Here is a 27,218-nt window from a genome sequence, read left to right on the forward strand (position 1 = left end):
AAATGTTCGAGCTTGTTTTTGGAAATGCAATAGACGCTTTCGTTTTTCCGCCTCCTCCCTTAAAATAAATCTTGACAATGGAGGGGTGCCTGCCACATTATGAGTTACCCGGATCAAGCACCTGCAAAGTTGAATGCATCAGAAACATAATACATTTTATTTCCTCGCGTTAGATATCAGACGATTTTAAAATAATTATAACTCTGAGTTTCACATAGATTATATTTTTTTGTTATTCATAGAAAGACGACCGCTCGAATGACATAAGCTACGGTCATTACCGATTTTACGTGGCAGAGATGAATACTTTTTTGCGCATGGGCATTTTCCATGAAGATATCTTAATTTTAATTTCATAGATTTAATTTTTAAATTAATTTTAATTTGATAAATTTGAAAAGTTCAATCACTTGACATACCCTTTTCATTGATCTCGTTTGCTCCGCCTGGTGATATGATGGTATAATTTTTAATTAAACTTAAAGTTTACATTGACAACTGTTGCTTTATTGATTCACTGTACATCGTACATCTTTAATAAATGATCATTTATGTTGGGTGTGAATATCTTGGAGAATAATTTTTCAAGTACTCGTGTTTCATAACTAAATTTGTTTTAATGTTTAATTATATACCGCTGTTCAAAATACTAACGTACAGTATCTCCCATCATATAAGGCTTCTTACAAGCACTTGAATTAAGATCAGCGAACATTCAACTTAGAGGGCCTGGCACCACAGCCGCTTCCTGTTGTTCAACTTGAATTAAAAGATGCTATATTTGCCGTGAGTTGTTCCCCTTGATTGCTATTCATCATTGCTTGCAGTGAGCTCTTTCACTTGGCGTGCGTGACTTCGCTGTCACAAGTATTTTTGTACTTGTTAGGCAGCCTTTGGTCACACTCGTGATTTATTGTCCATGGTTCGAATGATTAAACTATAGTTGAAGATTGATTAAAGTATTTGAAACGTTTTCAGTAAGCGTTTACGGTTCGAACTTTTTGCATAATTTTGAAGATGAGAAAGTTGGAAAACAAAAGGTTGAAACTTGCGCTGGTCATCACATCAGCATCACTGGTTACGATGGCTGTGATGAGTCGTCATATCCAACTTCGTGTTGATGTCGACAAAAGAGTGCCTGAATTTCATACACAGAACACAGGTACGGGGTGAAATAAATCAAGATATGTTGGAATTTAAATGAAATTAAATAGGGAACGGTGACAGAAAGAGATGTGAAAGCTAAAAATTCTCAAAGAATTTCCTGATATTTTTTATTTCGGGCAGAATGAATTTCTTCGAATTACTGTTAATTCTTCAATTGAAGAACTCTTTCAATGGTTTATAGTGAAGCCTGCGAGGCAAATTCTCCCGTCTTGAAGTATTTGTTCCATGAACCATTTTTATAGTTAAATAAATGGGCGTTTCGAACACATATAAGAGGTACGAGAAAGCTTACACATATAAGTCGTACGAGAAAACAATAATAATCATTTATTCTTCCAGGACTCGCCGAGAATGAAATGTATCTGCGAAGAACGACGAATCTGGCACAAAGACACAATGATGTCCATGTTACGTGTCAAATTTTTGAAGAAAAGGTAATTTATGTGTAATTATTCACTCTTCTTTGCTTAATGGTTGTAAGTTTTCTCGCGATACTACAAATTAACAAAACTGAATGCAGAAAAGATACGTTTGAAAAAATGATACGACACATAGACGATTATGATGACGACTAACAAATAATTTTTTAAACGAGATAGAATTTTTCGTGTTTCAAATTTACCGACATCAAATTAGGATTTGCAGAAAACTGTGGACGTGGCGTGCGAAAACAAACTGTCGGACTTATGCATGGCAATACTCCCCTTATTCTGACAGAGATCAGGCTGGAGGGCGCATTTGTCGCCAAAAGTCTTAACCTCAACTATAAAAAAATATACGCCCCTTGAGAAAATCATTCTGGGAAGAGCGACTAAAGTCATATAGTAGGAAAAGTTAGACAAGAAACTAATTTTTATGCCTCCAGACTGAGGCATATTATAATTTGTTTACTTCTATTCCGTGGAATATATTATCTTTTCATTTGCTCTTATTTTTTGTGCTCATGCGTACTAATCCCTAGTTTAGTTTTCTTCCATTCTTATCGATCGAAAACTATTTACTGAAAATTGGTAAATCTAGCCGGCAATAGATCATTCATCACAAATCTAAAAACCAGTTGCTCCTGTTGATCCACGTAGATTTTTGTCCACATATTAAGGAAGCAATGGTAGTCTGCAGGCAGAGTGAGGCACGATTTGATCCAGTGTCTTCTTTGCAATTATTTGTTCAAATAACCTCAGATTAGTGAACTAAACCAACGGCTGACGAGGATATCGAAGTCTCTGGAGCGTCTGTGGTGTGCCACAAAAGACGTCATGAGCACCGGCGGCTTCTGCGTCACCGCAGACAGACTTTACACCGGCGGCAACAGCTTCTTTGACCCGGAGGTGAGGCAATACACCGGCGGCAACAGCTTCTTTGACCCGGAGGTGAGGCACTACACCGGTGGCAACAGCTTCTTTGACCCGGAATACACCGGCGGCAACAGCTTCCTTGACCCGGAGGTGAGGCAATATACCGGCGGCAACAGCTTATTTGACCCGGAGGTGAGGCACTACACCGGTGGCAACAGCTTCTTTGACCCGGAGTTGAGGCACAACATAGGCCATAACAGCTTCTTTGACGAGGATTTTCGCCATATTCGCGAATAAAGACTAGATTTAATATATGCTATTTTTCTCTTTAATGAGGAAACATGGACTATGAAACAAAATATTCTTCAAGTAGCCTCTTCTTTCTGAGGATAAACTTTAATGAAGACATTTCTTGAAATAATCTATGGGTCTTCATGGGCCAATTCTGGATAGCACATAAGTATTTTGTCGAAATAATTATTTTTTAGGTGATTATCAAAACAGTTGGAGCCTTAATTTATTGGTGCTCAGTGAAATAATTTGTTTTTATTTTGCCCTGAGTAGAAAGATATCTTAGCGATTATTTTTGTTGCTTTAGAAACGATAACGTTTGTTAGTTCCTTCTTTCTTTGGTAGGCGCATGCACTAGTTCAACTGTCTGTGGACACCAAATACAGAAAAATAATATATTGTAAAACTAAAGCATGAGTAAATTTTTTCAGTCATTTTTGACTCTATAAGAACTAAAGAACTAATAATCGAAGAGAACCGAGTTCTATTCACCGCCCTGCCAGCCTTCAGAACCGCGATGTGTTTGACTGTCGGCAGATGTGTTACTTCGTGGAGGCGTTGGTCGGCAACGTCTCGATTGCGGACTTCGGTGCAGGGCTCGGCAAGTACGGCATGTGCTTCCTGCGTAAAAACCAAACGGAATTTCGACTGGACGATAAACAACGATCGCAATACATCGCCGACTTGCAAACGGATTTGAACGATATTCAGAACAAGCCTCAAATCGTCTATTCCTGGCATGGTACGCGCAGCCTAATTTCCAACACTACTGCAACCAGTGTGTCAATATGTGTGAAGTTATTATTTAATGATTATTTTCTTAATGAAATTTTGCATTTGCATGTCACTTAATACATCAGACAAAACTAAATACGTTTTTATCTCACTGATTGCAGCCAACATAGTCGGTTCTTCTAATTACAGTCAATATTTCTGGATTTCGCTGCAAAACTTTCGAGAAATATTGTTATTCATCTGAGTCATTTCCAGGTCACTATCGCCTTTATCAACTCAATTAGTTACTTGGTGTAATTTTAGAAAGCCAAGTAACCAAACATTTTTGGTGTTTCTTTATTCAAATTTTCTTGATTATTTTTCGAATTTATACTGAGACCAACTAAAACTAAAAGACAAAATTATTATATGGTGTGGCAATTGGGATATCGATATTTCGCTTCATCACTCATCACAATCGTTCACTCTCATTATCGCTGAACACTGAAATCCGGCAATGCGAGCTATCCTGTGGAATTTGATACAATTTTTTCATACTATGGACGCATGGCAAAGATTTTTTGTAATAAGATTTTGAACGAATGATTCCTGATACTTTTAAACATATATAATGCGAATGCTCATGTTACTGAAAACCCTCAAGTTATAATTTAAAGAATACGATTTAAATTATTTTGAATTATTTCATCAACGCATGATTACTAGGATTTGACTGTACCTACATTGTTGTTGCTGCGGTGTCACCAGGAAAGAGTAGTAGAGAGCAATAGGTGGCGCAGAGTGGCCAGAAAGAGGAAGTAGAAGTAGAAAAGACAATAGGATATATGAAAGGCGCATTGCTCATGATTGGGTGAGCTGTAGGTGACTGGGGTCTGTTGGAGGTTGGGAGGGAGGGGAATAAGCCGTCAGGGCTTTTGATGGTTTATGCAGGCGGGTGATGAGGAGGTGGTGGTTCTTTATTTACATTATTTTACATACGGTTTCGCTTTTTTTCCTTAAGGGATGATATGATGATGACGGAGGTGATAACGATGGTGATGATGGTGATGATGAGGATGGTGAGTCACTCGAGACTCTGAGGGTGGATTTTGTCAAGTATCGCTTGACATTCATTAGTTCACTGATCTCATCTTTACTGTGTCGCTCACGGTGAGTTGCGTCAGTCCGTCAGCGTGCTAGTGGATAGGATGATGAGGGTTGTTTTGGGACCAGCGACCTACATAAGACTTTGGACCTTTTTTAAATGACGTGACGGAATAGAACTTTCTTCTTAACTCAAATCGCGTTAGTCAACAGCTCTTGTGTCGCTCCTCAGCAACGCTACTCTGCTGCTGCCCGCAGGTTTCGACGGCGGCATCGACATCGAGGAGGTGAGCGGCGGCTTCATCGCGCACGCCGACCTCAGCGAGGAGGGACTCTGGCTCGGTAGGAGGTGGGACTGGGTGATGAGCATCGAGGTGGGGGAGCACATCCATCCTAAACATGAGGACTTCTTCCTTGATAACCTCATCCGCCATGCTTGTGCAGGTAATAAGGAAATGTGTATCAGATGACGTCCTTTTAATTCTAGCATTTTATGCACTGGCTCGCAAATGAGGTAGCAGTTATTCTTTTCCTGATCATTATTAAATAGCTGTTGTGCAAAAGATACTATCAAATTAAAAAGAAATTATAGGACGCAAGAAGGCAATCTTTAAAATTATATTTTAGCCTGTTCTTCATAGTAACCAGTTTTGTAAAGGAATGAGAATGAAACGTTCCAAAAGTAAACAAAAATTCATCCTTAAAAAATTCTACTGCAGTATCATTAATGCCCAGGGATAATTTTGACGTGGGCGGTGGAGGGCCAGCCTGGTCACTACCACGTCAACAACCACAACAACGATTACATCAAGCAAAGGATGCGCGACAAAGGTCTCATCGTGGACGAAGATGCCGAGAAACTATTGAGAAGACTGATGAGGAATCACCTTACCAATACTTCCATGGTTTTCAGACTCCCCAGCTCAAGATCATGTCTGACCAAATAATGTTATTTTTTTGTGTCAAACTAAGATTTATTTGATCACCATCGAAATATTATACCTGATTAACAGCAAATTACTGTGGACTAATTGCCGCTGGTTGTCCAGTCAATTGAGTCAGCTTTCCCTGGCGTATAGGCCAAGTTGTAATGAGTAACCACTGTGATTAGCTTCTGATTTTTAGTCAACTTAATTGCGGAAGATACTTATTATGGAATTTAACAATATATTAACAGATATACATGTTTAACAACATTATTAATTACTTAACTGCACCTCGTTTGAAAATAATCTATTTGGTCGAAGCTTATTACGGCAGTTGATAAGTTTCTGTGACTGGCAAACATTCGATCAATTAAAATTGTTTGAGAACTTCTTTGCTAGTGTGATAATAATTTCAGTCGAACGACAATGATCATTGAGTTTCTTGAATTAATAAAAAGAAAGTTTTGTCGACAAAAAGAACAAATGTGAAAGTTCACTCATTGATTTGCTGAAAATTTTTTGGCTACACCTTTCAAATCCTATTGCCTATTGGTATTTAATATTTCAAATTATTTTAACGATTCTGCATCGAGTGGCCAGTTAAGTCCGTAAATTAGAAGTAAAAAGTACAAGATATCTCGACCAGCGAATCTACCCAAGATTGAGTGAAAAAATTGCCTGGTGGAAAAAACGGGCATTAGGTTGTTTGGCCTGGAGGAAAATCATAAGTTTCTTGAGCGTTAGGTTCATTTCCGAACACAACTTCCTAGAAACTCTCAGTTCTCCTGCATCGCTTTGAAGTAATACCCATTACATTGACTTCGTTTGCTCCACTTAGCAGAATGATGGTATAATTTTCTAGTAAATTCAGAGGTAAAATTGACCATTGCTGCTGATTTGACTCACTACACATCATACATATTTTATTCTTGATTCATGTTGTAATTCATTCATATTGACTGGAAAAAATTTGTTAGAATAATTTTTTAAGTACTCGTATTTATTATCAAATTTAAATATTTATACATGGATATTAAATACATTTAAATTCAAAATTGAATATTTATATTTAATTTTTGATTACCGCTAAAAAAATACCTAGCAAATCTAGCCGAAATCTAAAACTGCTTATCAGAAACACAGGGAATAAGTTTAGTGAGCATTCTACTTTGCCACAGCCGCCATCAGTTGTTCAATTTGTTTTGAAATATACCATAAACGCCCTGAGCTATAGCACTTGATTGCAAGATGCCAAAGCCGCCGTGAGTTGCACTTCACTGTCCTGCGTGTCACTGCATTCGTGAGGAAGCCTTCGGCCACGTCTGTCATTTTATGTTTATTGTTTAAATTATTTAACTGTGGTTGAAGGTTGATTATATAATTTCAAACGGGTTTCAGTAACAGATTTAGATTAAACTAAGAATAATGTTGAAGATAAGAAAGTTGGAAGACATAAGGTTGAAGATAGCGGTGGTCATCACAACGGCATCACTTGTTACGATGGCTATGATGAGCCGTCACATCAAACTTCGTGTTGCTGCCGTTAAAACAGTGCCTGAATTTCATCCACAGAACACAGGTACGGTAACATAAATCCACTTTCGTTCGGATTAAAAAAACAACAACTAGGGAACGGTGACAGAATGAGTTGCGAAAGATAAAAATTCACGAAGATTATCCCGATATTTTCTTTGCTTCGGAGAGGACGGATTTCCGCAAAATAAAGTTATTCATTCCATTCAATAACACGATCTGCAGTTTGAAATGAAACATACGAGGAAACTTGTACAGTCTTATTGTATTTGTTTTTCGCCCCACTTTAATAGGTAAATCTTTCAACAATTTGAAATAACTCAGATAAGTCCGAGAGAACTTCAATAATTAGCATTCATTCTAACAGGACTTGAAGAAAATGAAATGCATCTTGGAAAGGCAACGAAATTGGCAGAAAGGAACAATTATTTTCATTTAACGTGGCAAAGTTTTGAAGAGAAGGTAATTTAATAATAATCTTCTAATCTTACATACCTGCTTAAATGTTATAAATTTCATTTCGATATTATAAGTTTACAAATTTGAATGCAGAAAAGACGCATGAGAAATATGCTACGACATATAAACTATTATGATGACGACAAGGTGACTGATAAAATGGGGACTTTTTTCCCGGGGGTTCCATGTTTTTTTAATTTGTAGAAAGCATATGAAAACTGTGGACGTGGCGTTCGATAACGAACAGTCCGACTTATGAACTTTTACGCCATATGAAAAACAGTGCATCGAGTGGCTAAGTCATAGTAGGAAAAATTAGACAAGAAACTGCGCGGAGAGTTCGTTAAAAAAATTGACTTTTTCTGCGCTCAGACTGAGTCTAATATGTTCTAATTTCGATTATTCACTTCCTTGGAATATCTTAAATTTTTATTGATTTTTGTATTTGTGCAAGCTAGTTCCTAGTGTAGCTTTTGAACTGTATTTAGCGGTCGCAAAATGTTTACTACGAATAGTTCAAGCTAACCGATAATAATAGTTCATTCATCAGAGATTTGAAAACCGGTTGTTCATTTTGGCCAATGCATATTCAAGTGCACATATAAAGAAAGCTATGGTAGACTGCAGGTTTAGTAGGGCTTGAATCATCCGTAGTATTTTAGATTAAGCACGATATTATCCGGTATTTTATTTACAATTATTTGATCAATTAACTTTAGATTAGTGAACTAAACCAACGGCTGACGAGGATGTCGAAGTCTCTGGAGCGTCTGTGGTGTGCCACGAAAGACGTCATGAGCACCGGCGGCTTCTGCGTCACCGCCGACAGATTCTACACCGGCAGCAACAGCTTATTTGACCCGGAGGTGAGGCACAGTGAATTCAAGCCTCTGATTTTTCTCAAAACATCTAGACATAGGCCTGAAAATTTTGTCATCTATGAGATTACAAGCTAGATTCATGTTGCTATTGATACGATGTTACGATGATATGCTATTCTCATCGTAAATGAGGGAACATAAACTGTAAAATAAAATATTCCTAAAGTTATCTTTTATTTCTGTAAGTGAAACTTCAGTGAAGAAATTTTTTGAATGAATCACTGGGTCTTCATGGGAAAATTCTTGAGAGCACATTATCATATGTAAAAATAATTATTTTCGATTTTCAACATACCAAGCACCTGGTTGAACGATTAATTTATTGGTGCTCAATGAAATTAATTTTTGCGATTTCGCCCTGAGTAGGAAGTTTTCTAAGCGAATTTTTTTGTTGCTGGTGTAAAAGTAGCTTGAGCCTTACGATTCTTGGGGGGCTCGAACACGAGTTGCCACTATCATAGGACATCAACTACGAGTAATAAAATTCAATTAGACAGAAATTAAAGCAAAAGTCAGTTTACTCAAAGCTCTATTCACTGAGTTCTATTCACCGCCCTGCCAGCCTTCAGGACCGCGATGTGTTTGACTGTCGGCAGATGTGTTACTTCGTGGAGGCGTTGGTCGGCAACGTCTCGATTGCGGACTTCGGTGCAGGGCTCGGCAAGTACGGCATGTGCTTCCTGCGTAAAAACCAAACGGAATTTCGACTGGACGATAAACAACGATCGCAATATATCGCTGACTTGCAAACGGATTTGAACGATATTCAGAACAAGCCTCAAATCGTCTATTCCTGGCATGGTACGCGCAGCTTAATTTTCAGCATTTTTCTCCAACCGATATGTCAATATGTATGAAAATATTTTCAATAATTATTTATTTCTAAAAAGAATTGCATTTGCAAGTCAGTTAATATTTCGGACAAAACTTACTACGTTCACAGCTCATTGGTTGCAGCCAACATGACACCAATTTTACAAGTTGTAGTCAATATTTCAAGTTATTCATACAAACTTTCGGGCGCCAGTTTGTATTCGTACAAATCATTTACTGGTCAAAACCGCCACGACGGGCTCATTCTGTTAGTTGGTGTACTACATTTTTTGTTTTGTATTACATATTTTGTTTTGTACTACATTTTGTGCTCAAAGTCAAAGTTTTTGACTTTGAGTTTGTTTTGTTACTCGAAGTAAAGTTACCTTACATTTTTCTTAATTCAAATTTTCTTGATTCGTTTTCGCATTCATACTCGGATTGCACTTGATCAATTTGAACAAAGGCAAGTAACATGATAATAATTTGTTGAGGTAATTGTGATATTGATAGTTCTCTTCATTGCAAATCACAATCATCTATTGTCATCAACGTAGAACACTCAAATTCGACAATAGGAGCAATTCTGATAAATTTTATCAATTTTTTCTCTTATTGTAGAAAGAGAAGACTTTGTTGTAATGAAATTTTTCACGATTGATTTTTGATACTTTTAAAAATTTGATATTCAAATTATGATGCCATTAAAAACCAAATATATTATTTGGTATGAATCAATAAGTGATTTCAATGACTTCTAATGATTTCATCAAGACATGATCACTAGTTTTCGACCGTCCGTACGACTTAATTTATTTGTGTTTAATAATCAAATGACGAAAAAGATCTCTCGTCTCAACTCAAATCGCGTTTGTCGGCCCGTATGTGGCAGAAAATGAATGTGTCATGTTGTCCAAATAGTGACACACTTTCTGCGCGTAGCATTGATACGCTATTTTGATGCGTAAATTTCGGTCAGGATTACTCGCACAAGGGCAAAAAGTGTATCACAATTCGGATAAAGACACTGAAATCTTTGGGCGTTTGCCGGAGGCCAGCTTTGCCCAACTTCACACTTTGTTTATATTTCTTTTCATGGGTAAGCACGCGAGAGGACATAGCAGCCTCTGCTGTCAATTGCTCAAAGCCATATAGCGCAATATGTCCACACCCACCGCTTAAGCGTATCCAAGTTAAGTTTGGTTATACTCACTTATACAGCATCTGCCAAGCCTACTCCGACCTAAACTCTTCTGGTCTAACCTACACAGTACACACGTAACAACATTTCTCTACCCAAAGCAAACCTGAGCGGACCTGACCGAACTCAATTGGCTACAAGGAAGTTGTGAGAGGGAGCCTTTAAGCTGTGTGTCACTGGTCTAAATAACCGTGTTCCAGTGTAATTAATCTGCGGCTTCTAGCTCTGTGGCTGAGTAAAGTTGTTGCACGGTGAGGCTGGGCGTTGGTTCCAGGGCTAACTTAACAGTTACATTTTTGGCCCACAGCTGCGCCGCCAGTTCTTAGTGTGTTCTGCTGCTGCCCGCAGGTTTCGACGGCGGCATCGACATCGAGGAGGTGAGCGGCGGCTTCATCGCGCACGCCGACCTGAGCGAGGAGGGACTCTGGCTCGGCAGGAGGTGGGACTGGGTGATGAGCATCGAGGTGGGGGAGCACATCCATCCTAAACATGAGGACTTCTTCCTAGGTCACTACCACGTCAACAACCACAACAACGATTACATCAAGCAAAGGATGCGCGACAAAGGCCTCATCGTGGACGAAGATGCCGAGAAACTATTGAGGCAAGTGACGAGGAAGTACCTGATCAACACTCCCATGGTTTTCAGGCTCCCAAGCCCCAAATCGTGCCTCACTAAATAATGTTATTTATGTGCCAAACCAAAGAAGGAATGTGATCGGCCACTGTCGCAATATTAAACCTGATCAACTGTAAATTTCCCTGTAATAATTAAACCTTAATAATTACCGTGGCTGCCCAGACAACTGAGGTTTCCTTGCAGTCGCCACCAAAGTTAGAGTGTAAAAGATCAATCACTCTCTAAAAAGAAAAAGTCCGCCATGTTTGTGAAATTTGAAAACACAAATCACTTGGAAATTTGAGCTTTTTACGTGATCAAAATATTGATTTCTGTTATTCATTTTGGGGATCATGATGGAAGCCCTAATTGAGTAACGTTGAGAGGCCTCAAAAGCGTTGGGCGGAATAATCGTATTTACGTTTAAATATCAACAATCGCTCGGAAGTAAAAGTGTAGTGCAACACTACGTAGTCGTTTATCAGATGCATAAATTTTTAAGCTTGGTGACACCAGTTGTTACAAGTTTAATTTAAGCTAATCACCCCTGGGATCGCCAAGGAGATTAATTTTTGAGCACCGGTATAAATGAGTATAACGTGTGCTGAGAAGCACCTTGAGGAGTGCACAGTAGAGTGATGAACTCCTTCACAAGATTGGCGTAAGCAGAGTGGCTCCACCACTCAGAGTTAGAGTTCAACAACATCATTTGAGTGATGTTGTTGTCCTAACAGCGTCAGCAGACCTTACAACGCATTTGAGGAATGATGCTAAGCTAACGTCATCATTGGACTTCGCATCGCATAGAAGCTATTCAGATCGTGCTGCAAAGTTGATTGATTTCGACTGATATTGACATTAAGAATTTTATTACACAACCTGCATACGTCATTTAAATATGAAACAAATTTGCAATGTGAGACATCTATAGAAATAAGCTTGGTACTGGACGAGGAAAAGCCATAAATTATTTCCTGAAGGCATAGAAATGGTGGCTGAAAACTTTAGCTGACTTCTGTAAAAGGATGTTACATTACATTACATTTCACGAAACATATCCTTGCATGCGAATAATTTAAATAAATGCATCTTGTTTTGGTCTGAAATGCTTAGCACGGATTCAAAATGAATTACTCATAGGTTATTCATCAGTAAATGCTCCTACAGCGACATTGGCTTATGTTCAGAGCGCGTTTCGAACTACACAAATTTAGTCCCATTTCACGATGATATAAAGTTATTGAAAATTGTCGTTAAAACAGAAATTTCTTGCCATTTATTGTACACAAAGAGTAGATTAAACAGATAGAGAAAATAAATCTCAGGTTGGCTTATCTGATCACAATGACGTATCAAAAGAGAATTTTTCTCGCAAAAACTTTCTCGTTCCAACGAGGCTTTTGAAATCCCACATGAAAGAGTCCGGTTGAAATTAAAAGCCATGGTATATTAACTCTGATAATAATGTAAAGATCTTTCGATATGTTTGCATTTTAAACGAAATTTCATTGTTTGGTGGTTAGATATTTTCCTTTTTAGTCGCAGTTGTTTAAGCAGTTATGTCATCGATTATATCTTAGCGTTTCAGCACCAGCCAGGGGACCAGGCTCCTCCAAAGTTGCTGGGGTCGGAGGCGGGGTCGGCGGCCGGTTGATCCCTTGGGGTGTAGCGCGGCAGTTCGTCTTCAAGCATCGCCAGCATTAGATCCACGACTATCGGCTCTGCGTCGGCGAGGTCCACTGACTCGGAAGGGTCGTCTGAGAAAAGGGACAAAGGCAACTTCGTTCAAAATTCAGATAATCATAAAAGTTTCTCCGCCCAAACGAAAACCGTTCTGATGGATCATCTTCATCGGCTAAAAATGCAATTTGATAAGTGGAATTTGCATTGAAATTCATCTCAAAACACGAAAACGCTAAAATTTTAACGTATTCTGAATAAATTTAAAAGACATGCTCTACTTGACTATTGCTTTGTCAGGGAGCTTAGGAAAGATTTACTTTCACAACATTATTCTAATTCCTCACCAATGACGTCAAAGAGCTGTAGAGTCACGTTGGCATTAGCAAATATGTTACTGGACATGCGATTGAAAGGAATATGAAAGCTTGCTGTCTTCAAGCGTTCATCTCCAACTGCATTGTCGGGAACTGTGTCAGATGTAAGCTTTAGGGGGCCTTTTTGATTTTCAGAGTTTCTTGCTTCGTCATCTCGATGTTCAGGTTTGATTCGGTGCTTGAATTCTTCCCGAAGTGGAGGAGAAGGTGTGATTTCTGACGATCCAGCATTCCCAACGATAAGTTTATATTTTCTCCACCTAGTCGGAAGAAAAATTGTGTTCTTCAATCATTGATCCATTAAACATACGCACGCAATTTTGCATTTAGTTTATCTAAATAAGAATTACCCCGGCTAATCAAGGAAAGCTGAGATGACTTAAATCGATTAGTTGTTTGCAAATCATTATTTCTTCAAGCTGAACATGATTGAATGATAAAAAATCACAGTTAATTAGAAGTAAGATTTGAACTAACATTGATTAGATGCTCACATTTCCCTATTAGTTGGACCTCTGGCACAGTGACATACCTGACGGCTGCGCGTGGGCCGTTGGTTTGGTCAAGATCGTACACGAAGTAATCGCGCGCGTCTGGCAGCGACTCGTTGTTCAGAGCCTCCCATTGGTTAACGCCGTCTATGTCGGCTGGAGGCGACCCGCCAGCGAGGTGCACGAAAGTCGGATACCAGTCCGTTACGTGTACCAGCCTGATGATAGATAGTAGTTTGTAAGAATACATCCAACGGTTTATATCGTGTGAGATCTTATAAGGGAGGATTAATTGAGATGTGTATATACATTCAGCTCGCTTACAATATCTAGTGGTTTTATACCTGAAGCGAGACGTCTACTCCCTGTCCCTGGTTCCTGCATTCGATATTAAAAAAATGAAGATGTTGGCATTATTTTTCTCATGCTGAAAGTTGCCCATTCATCTGGGAATAATATTAGCACGCAATTGACATTCCGCACCTGCTGGAAATGGAGCCTGGGCGAGACAAGAGCGTCGAGTGGATAAAGGCTGGGCCGCGGGTGCCGCCCTCCCACAGCGTCTTTTTCTTGCCCCTCAGAGGCCAGTTGTTTCCCCCGGCCGAAGTTTGGCCGCCATTCTATAAAATATGCAAAATAAATTCAAATACAAATAAAAGCAAGAAGTCTCGATATCTCACGTCAGTGGTGAAGACGATGACGGAGTTGTCGTAATGGCCAGTCTCTTTGAGTGACGTCACGATCCTGCCCACCGCCTCATCCATGGCCGTGACCATGCCTGAACATTTAAGGTATAAACCAGAGAGACCAAAATAAATACAATAAAATTAGAAGACTGATAGCGGTTGCTGCGTTCAGAGAAATTTGCGGGTATTTCGGTGCTAAAAAAATATTGCACATAATTAGAACAAAAGGACTCATATTTCAGTGAGATTGAGTTTCTAAAGCACGTGAAATTAGTGAGCGCAGCGCGAAAATGAATGCTTACTATATGAGAAAAACAAATGAATGATTGGTGCATTTTGAACACACAGTGCACTACAGTGGGTACAAAAATTATGGAACTTTTTGTCGATAAAATTGTGAAATTCGCCAATCATTATTTGTTTTGTGGGCTCACAGCGTTACTGTCTGGATGAAAGTGTCACTGTCTGGATGACAGTGTCACTGTCTGAATGACAGTGTCACTGTCTGGATGACTGTGTCACTCTTTGATGACAGTGTCACTGTCTGGATGACAGTGTCACTGTTTCGGATGTTTTCTTTATTAAAAAGTTCTCTGACCACTTCCCGAGTGAGTGATAAGCTCTGATGTATCCCTAATTGCATCCATTGAATAATACGAGCGTGCCAAGCAATATACTGTATATTTCGAATCGATTGCTCACCGAGATAAATCTTCCTGTCGTGGTCAGAGATGTTGCTGTACAGGTTAGAGTATTGGGCAGGCACCTGCAGAGGCGTGTGGACGCTTTGGAAGGCCACGTACAGAAATAAAGGCGTTCCAGGGTCCCGTGACCTCAGAACTGCATCAGCTCGGTCTGAGAACAGGAACTGCAAAAATAGGACGAAATGGAATTGATTCAACGAAATGATAGGTACATGTTTTGATTTGATATAAACGCATTTGTGATGGTGCATGGGTACTTTGTTTTTATGCTCCTATATAGCTTTGCTATTGGCGTTGTCTCTGACCAAAAGTCGAGCTTTATCTAACTTTGATCAACGTGCCGTGAATTACCGACGAATAGTTACCGCTGGCCGCCCAGTCAACTAGCGTGTCACTTCGGTAGTCGTAGCCTGCCGCTCTAGGAGTCCCGGATGCTGTGGATTCTGCATTATGCAGAGGACCAAAAATTAAAGATGATTATGTTCATACAGCCAATGATGGAATATTTACAAAGTTTTAACACTCAGAAGATCTACAAAATTACTTATTTTTCAATTTAGTAGAAATCATAATTGTTTGTAGAGAGACTAATACTCAAACAGGTTTTTAAGCTTTCGCATTGTTCTCATCATATCCATTCGCGTTCCCCACGTAACTTTTAGACTACAACACTTTTGAATCTAAAGTAAAATACCAACGAATGCCTCATCGAAGTTTCGTGTGTGAGAATAATAGTCTTCTGCTCCTAAGTAGAAGCCAGAAAACGTGTCAAAGCCTCTGTAGGTGGGAGTGTAGTTCCAGTTGCAGAAACCCAAATGCCACCTGCATGAAGAAATTTTATTTTTCTTTAGAATTACTTGGACTCTACCCGCACTATTGGTCTTACAGGCGATTGAGGTAAACTAAGCAAATACAGTGTAAATCGGAGACTAAATGATATGGTTGATATTATTAGATTTTTAAAGGAGATTTTTCTCAAAAACTGCGTGACAAGTAATTCACGAATACTCACTTGCCAACAATATGCGTGTCGTAGCCCAGCCGCTTCAACTCCTCGGGAATAATGGTAGTGTTGAGGGTGAGGCCGGTAGGCGTTGTCGGCTCAATTATATCTCCCTGTTAAATAGAATCCGTTATTTCATATCTAACTGTATACCTACGAAATGAAACATACACAAATCTTAGAATCGTTTTATTGTCGATCTGTGTAAACACTTTATTCATTATTCGGAACACTAACTCCATCCGATAATTTCTGTTTTTTGGTCTTATTTTTTATTTTCCATACCAAAAGACTTAGATACAGCTTATAAAATAATAAAAATGTTAATTCAGCATCGTTCTGCTAATTAAATGTCGGTTCATTTTTTATACTTAAAATGTACTTTCCACGCTTCGAAGATAATGACGATATGAGAGCGAGAATGACTTGAAATTTTCTCTAAAATGACGAAAAGGTATAATGATTGAAACAGTTCATCAGCTAATGTTTCATTACAGCTGTGAGGGCAAATTAGACCCTTGCCTGCCTGCCGATGGTGAAGGGGCAGCGTGAGGCCATGAGGGTAAAAAGCGTGAGGCCATGAGGGCAGACCGTGTCGGTGAGCAGATGGGCTGAACGTACGACTGGTTCAGGATGATACCTTCGCTGGCGAGCTGCGCGAGGTTCGGACTCACCACTTCGGGGTTATTCCACGCAATGTCGTTCCAGCCTTCAAAAAACGAAATGGAAATTTTGACATAAATTATCAAATGATATTTCCAGCCGTTTGTGAACCTTAAAGCAAAATCAACTTACAACTGAAACAACTTGAAAAATTAGCTTCAAATATTATTCATAAAACACAAACTGTAGGCTAACAGATAGTAATGACGAATAACATCTGGTCTGTGTCACATCGCGAATTTGTACCCAGTTCAAGGCACTTTCATCACGCGTTAACCTTGACATTATTCGAGACTTTGAGGTACGCAAAAGTTATTTACGTGTGATTATGGGTTAAGGACAAAAGAGATCCAGACAAAATGGTTCCGACAAGATTGTTGACCCATACTCACCCAGATCATCTGCTAGGATGAGTATAAGGTGAGGTTTAGTTGCCGGAGCTGCACCTTCAGACAGCGTCGATGCGTGCAGCAGCAGCAGCGATAACAGAGCGCATGACGCCCGCATCTTTTGACGCCTCTGCATGTGGATTAAACGAATTCAATGCAGAAAATTCAGAACAAGTAATCACCAAAGTATTATCTGGGTAGATTTTTTATTTATTTGATTTGTAGTCTTTATATATTTAAGTGAGTTTCACTTTCTCAGATTTTTGGTAGCATTGAGTTTATGAATGTGAATAAATTAATGGGTGATAAGAAGTTAATATGAGTTAGGCGACACTGTCGACACATGATAACTTCTCGAGTAAAAATGATAATGTTTATAATTAGACGTCACCCAATCATGTGATTATTATCTGAATCAATTATGGCTACGGCGAAAAGTAGGTTTCGAGTTGTATAAACAGCAAATAGATTTCAGCATAAAATATTCTTGCGCGACACTGATGAGTGGTACCTTGCTTCGAAAAATTTTTTCTTAACATCAACGCGAACAACCAACTAATTATAGTTTAAATTAGGACGTGGTGATTGCCCCAATAATTGGGGAATTGCCCTAATATTTGAGAAATTGCCTAATATTTGGGAAATTGCCTCGCTAAGACGGGACTTTGGATGAAAATTAGAAACACGTGAATAATGTAGGGACGTAGCGTGAGGGACGTAGCGTTTTATTTATGCCTAACACATAAAAATGTATGACAATTTTGAGATTTGGGAAGGTATAGAAAGCGAAAGAAAATTGTATTGAAGGCGCTGAAACGTATATAAAATGTGCGAAGTAGATTAAGAAAACGAATGCAGAGAATGAGCGAAAAATGTCAGCCAAACTCAACGAAAACGTATTGAAAATTTAAAGAAATAAAGTGTGAGGATGACGTGAAAAATATTCAGAAAATGCTTAGAAATTCTCAGAAAATTTTGGAACCCTAGGAAATTGCACGGAAATGAAGGAAAATGCAGACACTCGAATAAAAATGTTTGAAAATTATGTATTGTTTAAAAATTAGTGAAAAATTGTGGAAAATATTTGGAAACTACTTTTTTATTGCAATTCGAAAATAAATCACAGATATCTTAACTATTCCCAACCAGCTAATAATAATAATAATAATAATAATTATATATACATTATTTCTACTATCACGTCCCTGGCTCATTAACTGTATGAACATCGAGGAGCGGGTTGGTTGCAGAGCAGCAGCTCAACCAGTGACCGGCTAACTTGAAATGGACAGCTGGCTTGCAGGGTAGCTTATCGTACAGAACTGCAATGTATCAGTAAGCAGCGCCTCTGTGCTGGACAAAAAACAGGCCGTAATCTTATATCTCGTGGGAACCTTTTCAACTGTGCTGCTCGGACAATTTTGGGCTGTTTTGAGAGAAACGCTGTATTGTGTCACTCTTCTTTTTTCTTCAAAATTTTCATTAATCTCCGGTATTTTACTTGAACTATAATAAAGTACCTGAGGACAAGAGATAGAATAGCATTACGAAAGTACATACCAGTATGTATTTTATGCATGTATAATTGTGCATAATACATACTCAATCCTTCTATCAATGTGCGTAATGATCAACAGATAAAAGTTATTTTTAAGTAACGTTGCTCTCAAATTATGAATGATTGGAGTACCTCAGGAATCAATCTCAAAATTTTGGTTATTTGGGAAATTTGTGTTGCTTATACGAACAATAATACTAGTGACTGAAAGCTGTTATCAGTCGCGAAATACCTCAGCGCTACCTCTAGCTTCATTTAATTTCACATAAGTGTATCTTATTTGGTTGCCTGTGGCTCAGTTATTATGCTCGAAAGTAAAGAGCGTTGAATTTTTCAATAGTCATTCTCATGTGTCTGAAATGCTGAACGATACCACACAGATAGATCACGTACAAAATAAATGATAGAACTATGGCTTCATCTTTTAATCCTATATTCTTTCATTCGTACTCTATGTTGATTGACGAAGACCTTAACCTCCTCAACTATATTTACACAATTTACCCTTGTATAAACTCCCTATTACGAGCTTCTCACTTCTGGCTTCAACGACCATAACATTTGCTATCAACTATCATCAAACATTATAACCAACCTTCTTCACAAGAAAAAATAATTTAAAAAAATATTTGGCAGGTGTTTTTCTGAATGCCTAGAAGAATAATTGATATTTTTGGAAAATGAAAATGTACTTCTCTACTCTAACTCCAGTGTAAGGACTTATTAGATATTTTAAAAGAATTTATAACAGGGGCAGGGTGGCCCAGTGGTTACATAAACGCTGAAACCGCTATTATATTATTATTATTATTATAACACTACTTTGTTCAAATCATAATTAACCAATAATTTTAAAGTGAATTCAATGCTTAGCAAATTTGCCACAGTTGAACTGTAAAACGTTTTTATTTTCAGTTTAAAACTTTACTGCATGAATACAATACTGAACTTCATGAGTCCGTCGCCATGACGTCGCACATTCAGCTGTGCGCAGTCATGCTGACCATGGTTGAACTAATACAAGGTTGACCCACGCGCAGCTGCGCCTTGCGCATGTTATTTGTTAATCCACCCGTGATGTCACCTTGGTCGTTGTGACGTCACCGTGTGATTTAAACTGATTTGTAACACCTGTTTTGCTTAACATATGACTAGTTACTGCAGTAAATACATTTATGGGGCCATTTTATGAGGTCAATTTTTTCATGGTTGAACTAATACAAGGTTTTTCCTAGTTCAGCTGCGCCTTGCGGATATCATTTGTTAATCCAACTGTGACGTCACCTCGTGACGTCATACTTATTTGTAACATCGGTTTTGCTTAAAATAAGACTAGTTGCATGCAGTAAATAAATTTTCTTGTGGCATTTTGTGAGATTAATTTTTTTATAATGCTTTAGAATTTAGATGACATAAAAACAATGCGTTGATCTACACTATTTACATTTTGTGCCTCTAGAGATGAGCAGAACGGCGAAAAATCGTCATCGCCGTGCGTCAAACTTATATTAGTTCGACCATGATGCTGACGATGTGACGGACGTGTGCCCGAGAGTGATTTCAAAATGATGTAAATAATGGCGACAAATCTTTCCAAATTAGCTGAAGCCATTACATGTGCAGGTTGGCTGAGTAATACGCAACCATTTCAGTCGTCTCGATCGAAATGAACTAACTATCATTCGTTCCGAAAGATAACTAGTTTATTTATGAATTTCAGGTAGTTTCGTTCAGAAATGAGCCACTTAAAATGTGTACGGTTGTGTAAATGTGGCATTTTTGATCGTATTGAGGGAGTTGTAAACTGTTTGGTTGCGTAGAAGATACGTTTTTTTTGTAGTTCAGTCAATAATGAAATCATGTGAAATCTGCAATGATGCCAGTCGCAGAGTATTGATGGTTATATTTTGAATTTAGAGAAGATCTGTTCAGAAGTGAAGGACTTGTGAGCAGAAATTGGGTTTTGCTCTTAGGAATCGGCGACTGGCCTAATAAACGCTAAAACCGCTAGTACATACATTAACACATATTAATTCCATCCGGTTAGATGGACCGTCAGTCAAAAAGCGGATTGAACTACTTGCCTTCCGGTTCACGCAGATTGGCACTAATTCTCGAGCATTTTGCAAAGGAAAATGTCGTCCTCACGCTTAGTTAACCTTCGAACCGCCCGTCAAGTTAAACCTATGTTATCATTAGATAGAGCTGAGGCAAGGACCCGTGTAATAAATCTTTATAAGGCTTGGTACAGACAAATCCCTCAAATTGGTAAGTACTATTAGCTACAATAATACAGTTTATCTCTGACCGTCGTGACCGAGATTCTCTATTACTCCTATTGAATATTCTGCAGTCTGTACTCCTAGTCTCCTACTATCAGTAGGCAGTACTAGGTACTGTACCAGTATGGCAGTACCATACTACCACTGTATGATCTGTACCAGTAGTTTCCTCAATTCTAACATGATTGGTCATCTTTTAGGCAAGTCAATAATGTAAGATTGGGCTGTGCCGCTGTGGGAATAGCTATAGGCCTAGGTATTAAAAAAACTCAAGCTGGCAGGCACTGTGAAACTATAGAAATGGTGAAAAAAAGAAATTGAATGTGTATCACCAATTTCTTTTCACTTGTTTGACAAATTGGTACATTTGATGTTCTTATGAAGTTATGAGTTATGACCTTTTCTTAGCTATTTTCTTTAGTGAAATATTAGAAAAGTTGCTTATTTCCCATTTGCAATTTCTGAAAGGTACCCATGAAACAATAGTTTTTACCTGCAAATTTAGGGAGCTTTTGCCTGATTACCTATTAGGTTGATATTTCAAATAGGTTTCTAATTCTATTCATTATGATTCTATTTCTATATTTCTATAGGGTAGTGACAAGAGAAAGGACTTTTAAACAACTGAAGTTAGGAATTTTAATTTAAATTTTGATTAAAGACAAATAGGCACCTAAAAATCTTCTATTAAATGTAAAGGTAACTTCAAACAAATAACTTAAAATCTGATTATTTTTTGAGATTTCATATCTAGAATGAAGTATGATTTTGCAAGTGTCAATTGTTGAAGTAGCAAGTTGCCACTTTCTCAGAGTTGGCAAAGCAATACAATATAACATACACATATACAATACCACACACACAAATTGCAATCCACAAAATAAATTTAAAATTAAAGAATTAATTAGTAAAATATTCTGCTTCAGGAGGTTGCAAAAAATGCCAACGATGAATGATTTAATGACTAAGACCTAATTTTGTAGATTGCACAGCTACTGGCATCATGGCATGACCTCAACTCAAAGACACTTTACTCATTTGTTCATATTTCAAACTTCACGGCTCACTCCACCAGTGCTAAAGACGTTAGAACTGTGTATCTCAAGCCATTAGAATTGAAAATCTTTGCAATATTGCTATCAAAAAGATTCATAATAAAAAATATTCCCTATATCACAATAAAAAAATTTTCTCAATATCCAGGCAACAGATGATGTGCCACTATGTTTGCCAGCTCAAAACCAACTAAAGCATTGGAGGAGGGACCTTGTGGTGACATCGCATGCACAACATATTGTGTGTGACGTCACATGCCATACATCATAAAGTAATTATTTGTAGGAACATTTGTAAGCAATTCTTGACCTAAAATATGGTTTAATTTTTTATTAAATTTTATAAAATTGTATAATTAATAATTGTTTTTGTTTAATATCAACAACTAAACTTGTGGTCAATTAATTTGATTCTATAATAATTTTCTTTATGGCTGTAGCTCCTAGAAAATTGCTTACAGATAGATTTTTTTACATACTACTCAGAAAGTTGTAATGAGGCAATTCACATGACATGAGTTTTCACATTTTACATGGAAACATGGGGATACAACTTTTATGATAAATTAGTAGCATAAACACATGTCTAATTCTTCACATAAGCAATCATTGTCAATAGACTTTCTTATAGTACTATACATATGATTGGACCAATTGGTTCTAAGAGCAGTTTTGAGCAACAAATATAGCCAAATTATAATTTATTTGACCATTGTAAATTATAAGGATAAGAGAGATACTTAGAAGTTTCTCTATGTTAACAGCATTGAAATCCATGTGGAAACATGATTTTTTTTTATATTTTTTAAGCATTTAATGACTTGAGTCCTGACCTCAATAAGTTCTTTCATTTCCCAAAATTTCAAATTTCTTGTCAGTTGAATCCTTTGAACTTATGTTGCCTTTGTTGTTGACCAACGCTGTTTAATGTTTATTTAGTATGCCATTGTGTCGTGTGAGAAGTGGTGTTAGTGTGCTGTGGACCAGTCCATAAACATTGATAATTGACTCAAAATCTCAAAATACCATGTTCTTTTATGTTAACTATAGAATTGCATCATGATGCACTGTTGAATTACATCATGAGGTATCTATAGTAATATAAAAGAACATGGTATTTTGAGATTTTGCCAAGAGATTTTGAGAGACCATACCAATGTTTACAGACTGGGCCACAGCACAGTAGCACCACCTCTCACATGACACAATGGCTTACTAAATAAACATTAGACAACATTGGTCAACAACAAAAATAAAATTCCGAGGAGCAACAATGATTTTGATAAAGAATAAAAAATTTTAATAATTAAAATCCATTTACTGGTTGCTCAATGAATGTTGAGTTTTATAAATGGAGCTTGAATAGGTAATTATGTTAACAGTTTCAACTAAATGCTTAACAGTGTAAGTCAACTAAATATTATTAAATGTACTATATCACTGAAATGCATTGACTTGCTAGGTACTCAGTAATAAAGTACAGTTGGTTTCATCACTTGAAAGTTTATCTATATTGACAGATTTCTTGGACACAGAAGTGTGTTACAGCATAATCATACATTAAATTGTGTGTTCCATCATAATCATACATAAAATTGTGTGTTATAGCATAATCATACATAAAATTTAGTGTTCCAGCATAATCATACATAAAATTGTGTGTTCCAGCATAATCATACATAAAATTGTGTGTTCCAGCATAATCATACATAAAATTTTAAAGCTATTTATAGTCATGGCTAGGAAAGTGGATATATTTTATTACTAATACACCTGCTGTTGCAAATGAATGTGACCTGATGTATTGGATAAAAATCTAGAAGTGATCACTCTCTAAAAATAAAAAATTGGCCAAAATTTTTGCATCAAGCGAACTACATGGCTGGATAAGCCTGCATCAATTTTAATATATGATCAACCTCTATATGATCAATAGAACAATTCCATGCTTCAAAGATACTGCATTATGAAAATGGTAGACCATGGTTGACAGTTTTCCTTCTCCATGGATAGAAATTTTTTATCAATATGGCCAATGTGAACAAGAAATATATATATAATTAAGGCCTAGATTGCATTGTGGGATTCTTAAAGAGATACAAATATCTTTGTCAAACCGGTCTTGCTCCACACCTGAGAGGCTCTGTTAAAAATCCCATTGTGCATATAATTTTCATGACATCTATTGTGTAATTTTCATGATTTAAAGGCAAACTTAATTTTTTTATTTTGATTTATTCCTTGGTCATTTACAAATCTATATATCATGTGTTGAAAAACTTTCACCAAGTGAATAATTGGGAGATCCCTGGAAAGCTACCCAGTGCAACTCTGACTGAAACTTGTTGAGTGGCAACAATTGAAATCATAGTTGAGTAGTTTAATATATTTTAATTGGATTTTTAAATCCTGTAGGTACCTATATATTTTATCAAGGACCCAATTACTGGCAGTAATCAGGATGCAATATCCAAGTTACTGTAGGTATATGTTGGAGGCACAAGTACTGGAATAGTATAGGTGCACTAGCTCTTGCTAGTGTAGGTATATATATACGGTACAGATTATCTACTACTTTATTATGGTCTGAAATTAACTTTCTACGGCATGGAACATGGCACTATTTTGACCTTTTTTGTGGTAAAATTTCAAGTCAGATATTGTCAGCATAATTTCATCTTCTTTTGTTTTTACTAAAAGGTTCATTGAAAAGAGAATTTTTTTTTACATGAAGGCAAAAGGTGATGTTGGTTGAATTTTTTCAAACCTGACCTGTCAACATTATTAGTATGTTGATAAGCAAAAGATAATTTTCTTCACAACATAGCAGGTGCTAATGTGTTATCTGCTCCTAATTCTTCCCTTCATTTCCAGCAATTGATTATGATCTTCCAAAGACACAATCAGAATGCAAGAAGAAGCTCAAAGAAATGTTCATGAAGAACAAGGACGTCAAGGACATCAGAATAATTGATGCTCTAGTTATAAAGGTAATTTTAAATGACATTATTACTAAACTGTTTCTTCATTTCATTTTGTGAGAGGTATTAGTTTTGAGTGCTTACAGGATGTCATCAATTTTGTTCTGTACGTTTTGCATTATGATCAGCATTTTTATGCTGTGTTTGTCCAAATGTTATCAATACTCATTATTAAATTTTATTCTTTAATGGAACATTTTGAAGATAAAAATTTTCATTGCATTTAAAATTCAATTTAACTTGATTTACCTAGTATTTTTTGTGTATTTTCTTGACTTGCATTCAGCAAGTTTAAATTCATATGGTGATAACAGAAATTCATTAAGTCTATGCTTAAATTTAACTAATAGTATTCAAAATCTTGGAATACTAGTTAAATTTTATGTTGGCTTCAGATGTATTTATTTTGTTCCCTTGTCTTGACTGAGGATAGTAATAGCAATAATATTTACCTTTAGAGTTATCAGTTACTTGGCAAGTTAGAGAAACAAGGGTCATGCGGAAAGTAGGTAGTACCTGTTTGGGAATTGAACAAAAGGTAGTAAATATTAACAAATGTAAACATGTTTTTTGAAAAGAACATGTATTACACTACTTCTCTGCATAATCTCCAGACAAATTTAAGCATTTTTCGTATTGTATCACAAGTTTTTGTATACCAGTGTCATATTACTCCGCCGCCAGTGTTTCTGGGATTGGCAAGGTGTAGGTAATGCTCATCGATTTCATGACCCGTGGAGACACATTCAATGCCAATGCATACTGTGCAACATTAAAAAAATTGTTCAAAATTGACCCCAAAGTCTGTTGTCTACTGGCGTCATTCTCCTGCACGATGATGCCAGGCCGCATACGGCTCGGATAACACAACAACTTCTCCAAAAATTAAAGTGAGAAATTTTCGACCATCCACTCTACAGTCTGAACTTGGCTCCATCAGATTTTCATTTGTATACGAAACTCAAGGGTTTCGTGGCAGGGACAAAGTTTCAAAATGACAAAGAACTGAAAGAACATGTGACTGCGTATCTCAATACACTGGCGGCGGAGGCATATGACACTGGTATACAAAATCTTGTGACACGATATGACAAATGCTTCATTTTGTCCGGAGGTTATGTAGAGAAGTAGTGTAATACATGTTCTTTTCAATAAACATGTTCCGTCAACTGGGGTGACTTCGGCTGCCGGGGTAACTTCGGTCGCGTTTTTGATTTTGTTTTGCAAACAAAAACGGGGTCGTAAACGCCGGGGTCATAAACGCCAGGGTCATAAACGCCAGGGTCGTAAACGAGGTCATAAATGCCGGAGTGACTTTGGCCATCGTTTATGACCCCGCTTTAGTTTGCAAAACAAAATAAAAAACGCGGCCGAGTCACCCTGGCGGCCGAAGTCACCCCAGTTGACGGTTTACATTTGTTAAATATTTACTTCCTTTTGTTCAATTCCAAAACGGGTACGTACTATTTTCTGGATGACTCTTGTAATATTAAATTTGTGTTCAATAATCACCAAAACCAAAAGAGGATTTAGAGTCTTTAAATGAAAATCCTTTCATTATTTTTATTTGTGGTCCTTGACCAAATCCAGGAGAGATACTAATGAGATGTACATTCCAGGGCCAGATGGAACTGAAAGAAACTGTGCAAGTGTGGAAGCAGAAGCACGGAATAATGGCTTTCTGGGCCCCAACTGTTGAACCCAAGCCAAAGGATTTCATGGGCAAGTTCTTGGACGGTCACAACTGAAATTTATGTTCAGTTTTAATCTGCTTAATTTGTACAGATTTATTCTGGAAGGAAACTCAGCTACCTAATATTGTGTGCCACCTGATTGACTATGAAAATTTTCAGGAGTTAGTTTCAAGGTTTAGATGATGCATTGCATGCTAGTCTTGAACTGAGTTGAAACATAATTTGGCATCATTTGTCACGAATTTGTTTCTCTCATGTAGGTAACATTTTATTTTGAGCAATGAGATAAATATGTTATCAATTATTGATAGATGCCATTTCCTAATTATATTCTTTGTTATGCAATGCAAAGTTTGAAAGGACCGAAATTATGTAAGCAAACTACAAGCTTTATTTTCCCTAGTGTTGTGATGATGCTGCCTATCCGTACCAGAAATGTAATTATTTTAAATGAGGTGCATAAATTACAATAAACTTGAAAGCAACACAGTTTCAATTTAGTTCCCATTCAGTAGCATTGAGAGAATCTTCACTTCTGAAGCTTTTACAAGTACCTACCAAATTAGTTGCATTGCACAATTAGCCTGATTTATATGAAATTTTGGTTTAAAAAGAATATCTCATGCTAATTCAGTTATGAGTGATAAACTAG

General features: G+C 37.3%; 2 protein-coding genes and 1 pseudogene across 2 annotated transcripts; 2 read left to right on the top strand and 1 right to left on the bottom strand.

Moving 5' to 3' along the window:
- The first annotated feature begins 841 nt into the window (after nucleotides 1–841).
- On the top strand, nucleotides 842–11,233 carry LOC108677820. The gene is made up of 7 exons (XM_047884386.1): nucleotides 842–1,162; nucleotides 1,507–1,601; nucleotides 2,349–2,495; nucleotides 3,291–3,495; nucleotides 4,830–5,015; nucleotides 5,307–5,342; nucleotides 10,892–11,233. Exons 1-7 carry the CDS (start codon nucleotides 1,018–1,020, stop codon nucleotides 11,065–11,067), a joined length of 990 nt encoding a protein of 329 aa, XP_047740342.1. The 5' UTR covers nucleotides 842–1,017; the 3' UTR covers nucleotides 11,068–11,233.
- A 1,031-nt stretch (nucleotides 11,234–12,264) lies between these two features.
- On the bottom strand, nucleotides 12,265–17,875 carry LOC108677829 (annotated as a pseudogene).
- Nucleotides 17,876–20,623: 2,748 nt separating this feature from the next.
- On the top strand, nucleotides 20,624–26,778 carry LOC108677827 (NADH dehydrogenase [ubiquinone] 1 alpha subcomplex subunit 6). Its single transcript, XM_018166116.2, has 3 exons — nucleotides 20,624–20,822; nucleotides 24,766–24,881; nucleotides 26,492–26,778. The coding sequence occupies exons 1-3, from the start codon at nucleotides 20,690–20,692 to the stop codon at nucleotides 26,618–26,620; spliced, it is 378 nt and encodes a 125-aa protein (XP_018021605.1). The 5' UTR covers nucleotides 20,624–20,689; the 3' UTR covers nucleotides 26,621–26,778.
- The last annotated feature ends 440 nt before the right edge of the window (nucleotides 26,779–27,218 follow it).

The sequence above is a fragment of the Hyalella azteca genome, unplaced genomic scaffold, assembly GCF_000764305.2.
Source record: "Hyalella azteca isolate HAZT.00-mixed unplaced genomic scaffold, Hazt_2.0.2 contig15360, whole genome shotgun sequence".
NCBI lineage: Eukaryota > Metazoa > Arthropoda > Malacostraca > Amphipoda > Hyalellidae > Hyalella > Hyalella azteca.